Raw genomic sequence first — 13142 nt, 5'->3', positions numbered from 1 at the left:
CCAATAGCTCATTGGAGACGAGGACAGAAATTAACCACAGCAAAGGCCTCCTAACTCCTCCATGAAGCACCACTTCAAGTAAGCTGAATCACTTTAACTTTACTCCTTTATGATAGCGGCCCATAAATATAAGATGCATAACTACTCGATCCATATCTAGGGTCGCTTCAGATCCCAAAAAGATTCAAAGATTGGATCTGCCCCCATTACTTGACCTTCAAAAAGAAAAGGCAATCCTCGACCATCGACTAGGCCATAGGAATTCCCCGTTAGGATAGGTGATTCTAATTGACACCCTTAAAGATTAGAGTTATTTAAACTCGGACAATAAATTTGCTTCAAGACAAAGGGAAAGAACGCTTTAAGATGGGTAAAACGAGAGATTAGATGCAGATGGGATGCACAACAATGCATAGTCCCTTAGGAATACTAGAACCTAGAGCTCTGATACCAATTGTCAGGACCCCTCCAAAATTCCTCACCGGAACCCTAGAAAAACCCTGATCCCAGGGAAACCCTACCGGACCTTCCAATGGAAAATCCAGCAGAACCTCCCCTAAGGGTTGGACTTACCACGGATTTCCTGCACTGAAAACACACTTCTATATACATCCCCTTATTCCTCCCACGTTACTACAATATAATTCCACAATTTGCAGCACTCCAAAAGAATAACAGTAAATCAGTGCATAATTAACAACTAAATGTCCAATACAATATACAGAGCATTATACAAATAAATGTGGAATTAATACGATGACAGATAAAGAAGTAATACAAGATGGAGAGGAAAAAGGGAAGAAATGCTTCTTGGACTTTCGGCAATGAACTGAGACGTTGGGCTCGCCCTGGACAATCAACGTCTCCCAACCTGGACCTAGAGGAACGGAATTTAAAAATATGAGATGCTAATTATCTCAGTGAGTGACCCTATCTACTGTACACTTTTAATATTAACAATATAACAATAAAAGGAATTTAATTACTCAATACCAAACAATTAAATAAATAATTAAATAATAATCATTTGAAAGTAATATTTTCTCTCAAAACCCTCACTATTCACTCCGTTGGAAATGTTCCCCTTTTAAAACATTTTCACAAAATCCGATATTCGTATTCCCCGAAAACCAAGGAATCAATTAATTTAATAAATAATAATTAAATAATCCAAATATAAATAAAATGTAATAAAATACAATAAATAATTTTAGAATACTTTAGGATTTGAAATTTCTATCTGAAAATTTATACTTGACACACCACACCATATACCAGTGATGCCCTCCGATACCCAGTGTCCTGAGCACTGACCGACGGGGAGGTTAAAGAGAGAAACTTGCATACGGCACTTCGGCGTCCCGACAGCGCCGCTGCTGAAACCTTCATCCCGGCCACGAAGGGGGGCGGCTATAGCCAATATCAAAATTGGCTGCCCTCGGTCCAATGGCAACTCACGGGAGACATTATAACTTGCGCGCTAATCCACATATACAGCCAGAACACCAATACTGTATGAGTGCGTCTAAAATAATAACCCAATTTTCAAAATATTTACCGTGGGAATTATACCATTTTTCGAACTCAACCTCCTACATTTTTCTTTAACATTTCTGGTACAAAACCACCAATAACAATATACAAATAAATTTTCTCGTATCACACGGTCCATCAATTAATACTCCACGGGCATAATTATAAAATTTGAAACCACCAATTTAAACCAATATTTTCCTTGAAATATTTAAAAATCAACTCATGGCAAAAAATAATATTAAAATCCAGATACAATTAATTAATGAAAATACCTTGCTCATGTATAATAAATACAATTAAATCACAATAATAATAATCAGAAAATTCTTAGTAACCCAAAATCACGTTTAGCATCAATGGGTATATATATATATATATAAAATAATATTTTTCCCACAATTATATTTAAATTCCACCACATGAGCAAATTCTAGATATCGAATTAACACAAAATAAACATAATTAATCATCCCAAAATAGTTTTAAAGATGGGTCACTCACCTGGAGCACGCAATTAACCTAAGATCCTCCATGGGATCAATTCCATGAAGCACATGTGCTCTGAAACGAAGCTTGAGTGACGAGGAGTACGAATCCGCTCTTACTTCTCGGAGATCGGACCCGAGGTGTCCGGAATCTCGTCGAAAAGCTTTCGGCCTTTAGAACCTCGATTCTCCCAAACCATCATGAATTGGAGGAAAAGGACACCTGATCTGGGTTCAGGGGGTCGGAATTAGTGGGGAAGGACCGGCGGTGCAACTGGGTACTCACCGGAATAGTGATTTCTTCGACGAGCCATCACGGTCACCGACAACCGTTGCTGCTGCCGGCGCGTGTGGTGGTTAGTGGCTAAGATTTTTGGGGGTTTTGTAGATCAAAGGGAGAGGGTTCCAACGGGACCAGCGGTGACAAGAATGGAGGCCGAAATGTGGAGATCTTGGCGGTTGAAGAAATCGATGCTGCCGCCGGAAAAAGCCCCAATCTAGGCTCATCACTGGTCGGTTGGCCGTGAAATTTTGGGGGTTAGCCGGGAATGGAGAGGTGCTCCTGTCTGGCCAGCTCATGTGACAAGATTTAGCCGGAAAAATTGGCAACTCCGGCGGCCGGTGGTTTTCTCTCTCCCTCTCTCTCTCCTCTCTCTCTTTCTCTCTCCTCCCCCCCATTTTGCCAAAATAAAAGCCACCGTGGGTGATACTGTTCACCCATGTGGACCTCTCAGATGTCGGCACGTGGTGTCACTGTTCACTTAAGCCAGATATATTAAAATATTATGGTATTCGGAAAACTTCACATGTCCATAACTTCTTAACCAGGTGTCCAATTTAAGCGTGCCGCTAGTCTATAAACTCGTATCGACAAGCACTTTACAACCATACAAAAGTCAAAGCAAAATTCTACAACCATAAAAAGTTAACTCCCGGTACCTTTTGGACAGTTTGAATCTCAGCTTGTTTTACCCATAACTTTCAAACCGTAGCTCCGTTTTTGACGTGCTACTAGTCTAGAAACTCATACCAATGTGTACTTCATAACGGTACCTCAATCAACCTAGAATTCCATCCGAGTCAAAAAATCAACTTTTGACCCATTCGGTCAACGGTCAACGGTCAACGGTCAACGGTCAACCTCGGTCAAAGTTGGAAAATTTCTGTTGTACTTTGGGACGGGGTGTTACAATATGAGTGGTTCACATCTTCTTTGGTCATATAGTTTCCCAAATTGGTTTACTGCATGAATAGTTATGAAAACAATTCAATTATTTTATTTCTTATTTTTTTGTAATTTTTTGGCTGCCAAATTGGTCTACGACATGGATACTTGACGGTTTATCTACTGAATTATGTTTAGGGCATAGATTATCATTATAATTATAATATTTGACTCTGGATTTGTTTTAATTTTTATGTTTTATGGCTAATTCTTGTGGATGTTATCTTCTTGATTGTGTTGTGATTCTTGACTATGTTTGAATGGACTTATCATGCCCTTTCCAATTTTGGGGATTGTGAGTGTCTTTTTGATGAGAATAAATTGTAAGTGTTTTTGAAATGTTAAATGCATAATAAAATAAGGAAATTTTTGTCAAATGAGAGTGTATATATAATCTACTTTTCTTTTATTTTATGAAATATATTTACAAGAAAAATTGTAAACTATTTTCCTATTCATAGTATTTTTTTTAGTATAAAAGGGTCTCTCCAAGTTCTTCTTTTGGATATACAATTATTCTGGCACTCTTTTTCCAAAGAATGTTTTGTTTTAAGATAGTGAATATGTTTTGTTTCAAGATAGTGAATATGATTTTACACCCTCACTTTTGTAGTTCTCAACATGATGAAAAATACATATATTTCTATACATTTGACGTAAATTTTTTTCTGCTTTATATATTTACATAATTTTCTATACAAAAGGGTATTCACTTCAGGTGCTTGGTTTAGGATTGATGATGTAGAGGAAAGCTTTTGATAATTAAATGATAGTTGTATCCAGACTTCCTAGAGAAACCAAAATGCTAGCCATATGCTTGAGAACCAAGGTTGGGCGGTTAGTAACTAATTGGAGATTTTGTGTATGTCAATTTTTATATTATTAGTATTTATTAATTATGCAATTTTTTAGAGATTTCTGACAATTGGAAGTTTGGCCATCTTACTTTATCTTAGTAGAAAAAGACCTCTGTTGAGAACATTTTTGCTATGTTCAGATAATGGGCATTATATTTTCATACCATCTATCTTTTGGCTTCTGTTTAACCAAATAGGATACGTATGATCATGCACTCTTGTAATTAATCACTCTTTATATATAACTTTTGAAGTCTGGCTTATGTTCAAATGTTATATGATAAACTGATTTTAGGGATTAACTTATGTTTTGGTTTGACTACCACCTGATTATTTTATTATCACATGTCACGTGTTTTTTAAAGACCAAGATCAAGTTTAATGCAATGACAAGTTCAATGCAACATTAGCCTCCTACTACACCATTGCCCACCACCCCATCATCTCTAAAGTTAGCTGCACTTATATATTTTATTGTTTATGTTTGTACACATTTTTTTTGGTCAAAATGTTTTGAATGTTTATGTACACATTCGAATCTTGTTTTTTTATTATGCAATGAAAATTATTTGTGCAGTTACAATTATAGTTCTTATAAATATTTAGCTTTTAGAGGCCAAATTTTGGTTGTTAAGGGTTTGTCCAAATAAGCTGCTAAATATTTAATGTTTAGTGACCAGAGACTGGTTGCTGACTATAGAGCACCAGTGGCCAATTATTGGTGATTAAAATTATCTTCAAACACGTGAAGACCACAAGTGACTGTAAGCGATTTTTAGTGACCAAGAAATTTGGTCCCAAAAAGTTATTTTCTTGTGACCATATTAATAGTCGCTAATAACCATAAAATTGGTTGGTTTTACAACTTTAGACTACGAAATATTAATATCTAAATGGTGATTTTGTAGGCCTTTTAGAGACTACTTCATCACTAAAAAATCAAAATTTGGTCACGGAAACTTTTGAGTTTTAGCTACCATATTTTGTTTAGTTACTATTACCACCTTTTAGCAACAGTTCGTTGACCATTAATTTTTGGTCTCTGAGTTTCTTTAGCAACCAAAGCGCTCACTTTTTGCAACCAAAAGAGTGGTGCCGGAAATGATTTTTCTTGTGTGAATCTATGCAAAATATAATTGTCCAGTAAAATAAATCTTTATCAGGAAATCAATTAAGCACACTAGAGAGGAAATCTATGTCATATAATTAACATAACTTAGGCAAGTTCTATTGGTCAATTAAATTTTGAAATAAGTTATTCTAGTTTCTGTATGAAAAGTTGGGAAACCTTCAAAATAAATATCTGAATGCCTACGATACTATAGAATCATAGTTTTCAACCAAAATATAATTATTTAGATTTCAAAGCAATTCAAAGCAACACCTCTAAAAGCCAAGACTAAACACGCCCAAGTCCGTAAAAAGCCAACCTCAACAGCATAACATGGGCCAAAGCTTGATGTGTATGGTTTGAAATCCAAAAGTTGGTTCGGTTTCGAAGCCCAAATAACTGAGTCCGCACGAATTGCCTTGGCCTCTTTGACAGGACAATCTAATAATAATAATAATAATAAATAATAATAAAAACATCCTATAAAACTAGTACATAGAAAAACTATAAAACACAATCTGGGTATTTATTTGTGATTGGTTGACACTCGACATCATTTCCTAAGCCTCATCCATCCCTTTCTTCTTCTTGAATTGTTGTATATTCTAAAACTCATGGCAGAACACATGTGCTTCTTTGAAATCACAATTTGCCCAATAAATAATCCAATGGCTAGCCCACAATCATATCCAATCCCCACAACTTTCCAATCAAATTCAAGTTCTGACTCCGACTTTGAGGCCTCAGAATTTCCACATTCCAGCAGCAATGGATGGCCACACAATCCCAAGTTTCCTTCATATGAACTGCTCTCGAACTTGTCAAATTGATTTCCTTGTGGTATAGGTCCTGTGAGAAGATTGTGAGAGACATCAAAGACTTGAAGAAACTTGAGAATTGTGAGTTGTTTGGGTATCTCTCCTGAGAGCTTGTTGTGAGAAAGATCCAAGAATTCAAGCTCTGTTAAGTTCCCAAAAGATGACGGTATTCCACCACTTAGAATGTTATTGGATAGGTTGAGTCCATTGAGACCCTTTAAACCCCCTATGACTTGTGGAATTTCTCCATCAAATTTGTTGTTTGAGAGGTCTATGTCTGCAACATCTTCTTGGAGTACCACATAGCGTATAAGAAAACCGTCGTTTCTCATGGTAACTATTACATCGTAGTTGGTCTCCAATAAATACTCTTGTGCATTGAAAGCTGGGTTTGTCTGCAAGTATGCTGAGAGATTGACACTGATATCTTTCATGGCATTCCAGCTCTGGATGTATTTAGATGGCAATTTTCCAACGAATTTGTTGTTGGACATATCGATTATACGCAACTTGGTGGGTTGGAAGATGGTTTGTGGGTCTTCTATAACTCCATGGAACTTATTGGATTTGAGCACTAGGACTCTCAACTCTGGAAGATTCCCCAACCAGGAAGGGAAAATGTCATCGAGCTGATTGTTACTCAGAACAAGCTTTTCAAGCATCCCGCAATTGGCTAGTGATCTTGGTAGTTGACCTTGTAGATGATTATCGCTTAGATCAATCACTCTCAAGAGTGTTCCATCTGTGAAGGTGTCAGGAATGCTGCCAGTAAAGGAGTTGTTTCTGAGATTTAACACTGAGAGTCGGTTGCCAGAGTTTCCCAAACACTCTGGAATCACACCACTCAACCTGTTGTTAGACAAATGAAGAATTTGAAGAAACGGCAGATCACAAATTGAAGGAGAAAATTCTCCAGTTAAATTGTTGTCTGAAATGTCAAAGAGCATGTTAAAAGATAGAACCAACACACGTAGATTAACCCAAGAAAAAATATCTGGGGTTTGTTCAAAGCCTATCAAGAAGTTGTTCGCAAGATTCAAGACCTTCAAAGTTTCCACGCTCACGGTCCATATCCATTTGGGTATTAGACCACCAATTTGGTTTCCTTGAAGACTCAACCACTTCAAACTTTTCTGGTTCATAAGGAAATCAGGGAACTTTCTTAAGTTGCATGAGTCCAGTCGTAGCATGGTCAACTGTGAGAGTGTTGAATTGATACCACTTGGTTCAGTGACACCAGAAAGATTGTTGTTTGATAGATCAAGCTGGCTCAAATTTTTAAGGCCAAGAAACATATCAAAATTCACAGTGCCATTGAAATTATTGTTCTGTAGTAAAAGGGTTTCCAAATTTCTGAGTTTTGAAAATGACTCCGGAATTGGACCAGTAAATTGATTGGAAGCAAGTGATAAATATGTCAAGTTGGTAAGTTTTTCCAAGAAAGAAGGGATTTGGCCTCTAAAATTATTTTCTGAAAGGTCAAGATAAGATAGCTGGTTAAGTTTAGCTATGGATGATGGAAACCCATAAAAATTGCAACCAAACGCTATCAATACATTCAAAGAACGAAGATTTTCGATTGAAGGAGGTAGCTCACCAGAAAAGAAGCTAGTCTTCGCAACGCTAAACAACTTAAGAGAACTCCGCTGAAGTGGAGGCAATGAACCATAGAGGTCTATGTTATCCGACAGGCTCAGAAATTGCAGATTAGGAAGTTGAAAAATTCTCGTGGGAAACACACCCTTCAATCCACAGCTTCTTAGCGACAGCTCTCTCAAAGTAGACAAGTCTGCCAACATATCAGGCACTGTGGAGGATATGTCAACAAAACTGAGATCAAGTACTTCAAGCCTTTTTAAGTTCAGGATTAGGCTTTTCAAATCCGGATTTTTGAGTTGCAGCAACTTCTGTTCAGATGACACATCAATATTGACAGACAAATCAAGAGTAGTCAATCTGGAGAGTCCCAAAATTTCATTGGGGATTAGACCAGAAAATCTACAAAGGGAAAGGTTGAGATAACTCAGCCTTGAAAGCTTACTGAAAGCTTTGGGAATTGAAGAGTAACTGAAATCATTTTCAGCAAGATTAAGCTTCTCAAGGTTAGCATGGCTGAAAAGGGTGCTATCAGAGTTGATAGAACCGTGCAGATAGCTGCTGCTCACATCAAGTTCAATCACATGGCCGGTGTTTGGATCACACTTCACACCATCCCAAGAAGTGCAGCAGTCACTCATCTCTCCTTATACCGTCCAGTTTTTGACCTTTGAATAGACAAAAGGATTAAAGAGAACTCGTTCATCGACCATATCTATGAACTGCAACAAGGAAGACCTATCATCATCAAGACAAAGCGGCTTCAAAGAAAAACACAGATTGAGCATGAGATGAACAAGTAGGACCTGACAAAGCTTTAGCAGTTTTGATGATGAACAAGGATTAGTGTGTATATCAACAATGATATCCCTTCTTATATACTAATTTCCATGAAAACTAGTCCAAGTCAACTCGTCTCTACACATTAATTGCGATCCAATAGAAAGAATATTATTGTTTTCAGTAAGTTTCTTTTATCTGTTATTTATTGATAATTTGACTTGCGTGGCGCTCTAAAATGCTCTAATTTTTCCATGGAAAAAAATTGGCAGCTTCTGTGCCGTGTTAAATGTTCCATACATTGAGTCTACCTTTATTCTGTAAAGTAGTCAAGCTTGATGTCTATCTCGTCAATGGAGTTAATTAGAATAGCAATATATACGTATCATGTTGATTTTAATTTCTGTCTTGTGCATTTAAAATTGATCTGAGGGGGATCATTTTGCGAAACTTATATTCTGGGGAGAGAGACATCGGAAACCCTTCTACAAGTCATGGAATAGGACTTCTAAGTCAAGTCGTCTCTTCTGATCAATGACAGGAAGACTATCTTTGGTCATCTTCATTACCATGAAATACACGTGTAGACGCACCCGCGAGCGCGCGCGCGCACACACACACACACAATATCCATATATTTGTCTTAACTATATAAGTTAATAATAATTTTTGTAAAACTTGCAATAATAATTACATAAATAAATAAATAGCATAAGAAAAGAAAATAGAGGGAAACCCCCCAAAAAACAAAAAAAATAAAAGAAGAGAGAGAAAGGCAAAAGGAAAATCAGAGGTGGAAAATATTATGTTAATTTATTGAGTGAGAAATCCAACTCTTAAATGGCAACAGTTTTAGGCAGTCATAAAATTTTTGACCAGCAGCAATTGTTTTGCTTATATTATTTAAACAAAATTTCTTATGCGGTAAAAGGATGTATAAGTTTCTATAGTTTGGTTATGAAAAGTTTATGAATACTAATAGACACCGCATATATATGATTTAATAATATATATGTATATATAATACAATCATTTTATTAACTTTTTTTTTTTTGGGACAAAATGTGAATTAATACTTTTTACTTTTTTTTTTTTTAGTTAGGATTTTGTAAAAAAATGTTTGATAGATAATATTTTTTAGTTTTTAAAAAATTTCATATTAATTTATATATGTTAATTTTTAAAAAAATCGTTAAAAAAAAAATCACATGCGGTCATGTGACCTTTAAACTTGATTTTTCTTTATATATTTTTTAATTTTTTAATTAATTTTTAAAAAATTAGTTAAAGAACCTAAAACTCTTAATGGCACCGTTTTAATCCAAAACAAATTCTATCTCAGCCATTCATCTGCTTCATCATCTTCATCTTCATCTTCATCGTGTTCTTGCGCGTCTCACTTCTATAGCCAACCCAAGCTCATATTGTTCAGAATTCACACTTAAAAATTAGGAAAATAGGGAAAAAAAAAAAAAAAGAAGGGGCAAATAAAAATTTTCTCTTTTAAAAATCCTAAGTAGAAAATTTTATGCCTTTTGAACTATTAGCTCAGCAGGTGATCAACGCAAGGCTCTGGGAACGGGAGTGCCATTGTCCCAAACAAGCCTGCCGTTTACAGGAAGCTGAAACACAAAGAGCAAGTACAAATATAATTGGGGCTTGGAATTTTTTTTGTTTTTTTTTTTCCCGATGCTTTTTAAAAAATTTAGAAGGAAATGTATAATTGTGAAAATTCCTTGATATATGTCTAGGGTTTGGACTTAATTAGATTTATGCTTAAAGTGTTTTCCAGGGACGATGTGTTTGCCAACAGGAAGCCTTGTGTCACCGCCGTGGAGGCGAAGAGAAGATTCAATGGAGCGGCTAAAGACGCCGTTTCCGCCCATGATCTTGGACGCCGTGTTGCTTAAACTCCCTTTCATTTTTTTATTTTTTTATTAATTTTTTTTTTTCTCTTGTTCTTCCCTTCCTCTACTACTGTGTTTTAAAGAAATATGATATGAACATAGAAAACCATTTTGGTGAAAGCATGGAAATGGGATGCAAAACGCAAGACTAGCCCAGCCCCAAAGCGAAACGACAGATTTTTTTGTTTTTTTTTTTTTTTTTCAGCAGTTAACTACGTACTTTTTATTTTATTTTTTTACAGCAGTTCACTACGTGGTTACATAAATGGATTATACATCGTTTAGAAGGGCGTCTATCGACCCGATCATAGTAACAATCGAAAAAAAATATATATATATGCGGAACAAGACATTCCCATCTAACGATATAGCCTTCAAAGATAAAAACGCAGCTAGCCTTTTCGGGCAAGTCCTGAGGAACGTCGACTTGCTAGTCTTTATCCCCACTGGGTAAGTGCGGCAGTCTGCCCCTGTTGAGGCTCACTTCGGCGATCCCTTTGGTTGAGAGTCAAGGGGGCACCGGCTCCCTCTACTGCTAATTCTAACTAAAGGAGCATAGCCGGCATTGCAAGAAAATAGAGAACCCCCACCCATTTGAGTCGACGCAGATTTGAGGTAGAAATCGTCCAGTCAATTTTATGGAAATTTTTTTGCTAAAAGTGTCAACTTCAAAACTACAGGTACTGGTGGAATCAACAATGAGAAGGGCACGGACATCTTACCTCCTCTGTTTTCTCTGTTCTGTATTTTCATTTTTAAATGATTTTTTCCTCATAAATTTCTCGAAAAACACAAAATTATTAAAAAAATAATTTATTTATCACATGATTATTTTTTAATAGAAACAGTTTAGTTTTAACAATTTGGACAGTAAAATGTATTATTTGTTAAATTTTTTTTTACAGATCCCAAATTAAAAATAATAAAAATAAAGGATATTAATTTGTATTTTGCTCTAATTTGAATATCGAGTCTTTTTTTTTTTTATTAACCCTTGTATATCACATGGGCTGTAATTTAAATTTTAAAAATTATCATATATGGATTTAGTAATATATCAAAATTCTATTTAAGAAAAATAAACGCTGTTGAAACCTGCTGATTAATAAATATAAATTTTAAATATTACCATTTGATATAATTCGATGGCTGAAAAAAGTTTTGATATTAATCTTCATATTAAGGACTTTATTTAAGCATAGCAGTATATATATATATATATATTATAGTCAATCTCCCATCAAAATTTTTATTATGTTTTGTTGGATTGTTTTAAAAGTTAAATTTAAATTGCATTTGGGTTTAAAAAATGTCATTATGTTTTGGTCATTTACCAATCCAGTCCCATCTAGTACATGGTTTGGTTAAATTAAAAAAATTAAAAATTATTTATGGCTTGGCTTTAAAGCTGATTTATCTTATAATATATAATTGGAAGGTACAATATCTCATCATATATACATGTGGCATAAAATAGTGTTACCTCTATATTAAATGTGTTGCAAAAAATAAAAAATAAAATAAATAAAAAACCCCATATAGAAAAGTGAAAATTGACTTATAAACATGGATTATCACAAATTACAATTTTCTTTTATTACTATATAATATATCACAAATTAATTACAAACATATGCCTCCAGCATGTCCATTAATGCTATATTAGAGAAATTAGCTGGTAGGAGGCCAGGTTCAAATTAAAATTAATATAAAGAAAACTAAAGTGATTCAAAAGGCTTTCCTTAGCAATCTGATCTGCTAAGGAATTGGAAGAACGACAATTTGTCTTTTCCTTGATCTTTAGCACCCCATAACGAGAATGCAATCGGCCACCTGGTTCTGCGAATTGATCTTTCTCACCACAGTTATAACTACGTCTAACGACTACACAGTATTATTCCAATCCAATCTAACTAGGAGTGGAGGAGACACTACTTGACGTATTTTTATTAATCCCCTTAATTAACAAGCTAATTTGATGTATAGAAAAATTATAGACTCTGTTTAGGCATTGTTTCATAATGAACACACAACGGTTACCTTTTTCTTTATTAATTGCGCAAAAGATTATATAATTTTCGCACTGCATTATCTCCATAGCTGCCCGCTTTTTATGTCATTTTGTAGTAGGATTTTCTTTCCATTTTCTTATTTATATTTATATATCTGTCAAATAACTATCCTGTTTAAAATATGGGCTTACTAGATATGCAACAAACATATTGCATATTCAATTTCATATACTAGGCATAAAATATTACATGTTTTTGGCAGTTTGTATTCTTTGTTCTATTTTAAATTCTAATATTATTATTGGAGTTAGAAATTTTATCTCCATTGTCAAATTTGACTAAAAAATAATGTTATAAGTCTTGTTTTGCTAATTAAAGAGGAAAATATAAGTCAAGTTTTCAGAACTTTGTTACACCTAGCATGCAATTGGTTGTTGATGAGTGAGGATTTACTCACTTATTGATATCTTTTTAAGGCTTAATTAGTGGTGAGAACTCAAGCTTTCAAGTTATTTTGATGAATTTTGAGTGCAGTTTGTAGGAACGCATCAAAATTGGATTTTGTTCCAAAAACTGGATGTTTTTGAAGCTATTAAGAGGAATCTTACAAATTCAAGGTTTTATTGAAGGTTGAAGCATTATGGAGAAGCCTAAATTCATTTTAGGGAGTTTTCAAGGAGGCCAGGCAGCAGTCGCGGTGCTTAAGCACCAAATTTGGCGCGTCTCTCACCATTTCAGTGTGCCCCTCACCAATTCAGCAGGCCCCTCACTTCCCGCTCCGATTTTCCAAGCATTTGATTCCCCAAATCAGTTTC

The 13142-nt window shown here is 35.1% G+C and overlaps 1 protein-coding gene across 1 annotated transcript; it reads right to left on the bottom strand.

The window, feature by feature from the left end:
* Nucleotides 1-5767: 5767 nt before the first annotated feature.
* On the bottom strand, nt 5768-8269 carry LOC132803533 (receptor-like protein 6). The gene has a single exon (XM_060816741.1). The coding sequence runs from the start codon at nt 8267-8269 to the stop codon at nt 5768-5770; it is 2502 nt and encodes an 833-aa protein (XP_060672724.1).
* Between the last annotated feature and the right edge of the window lie 4873 nt (nt 8270-13142).

Source organism: Ziziphus jujuba, chromosome 4 (genome assembly GCF_031755915.1).
Source record: "Ziziphus jujuba cultivar Dongzao chromosome 4, ASM3175591v1".
Taxonomy (NCBI): Eukaryota; Viridiplantae; Streptophyta; class Magnoliopsida; order Rosales; family Rhamnaceae; genus Ziziphus; species Ziziphus jujuba.
The sequence above is the reverse complement of the archived record's forward strand: the minus strand, read 5'-3'. Positions and strand labels throughout refer to the sequence as shown.

Excerpts from the sequence above, each read along its gene's own strand:
- LOC132803533 (XM_060816741.1), bottom strand. The coding sequence starts at position 8,269 with ATGAGTGACTGCTGCACTTCTTGGGATGGTGTGAAGTGTGATCCAAAC.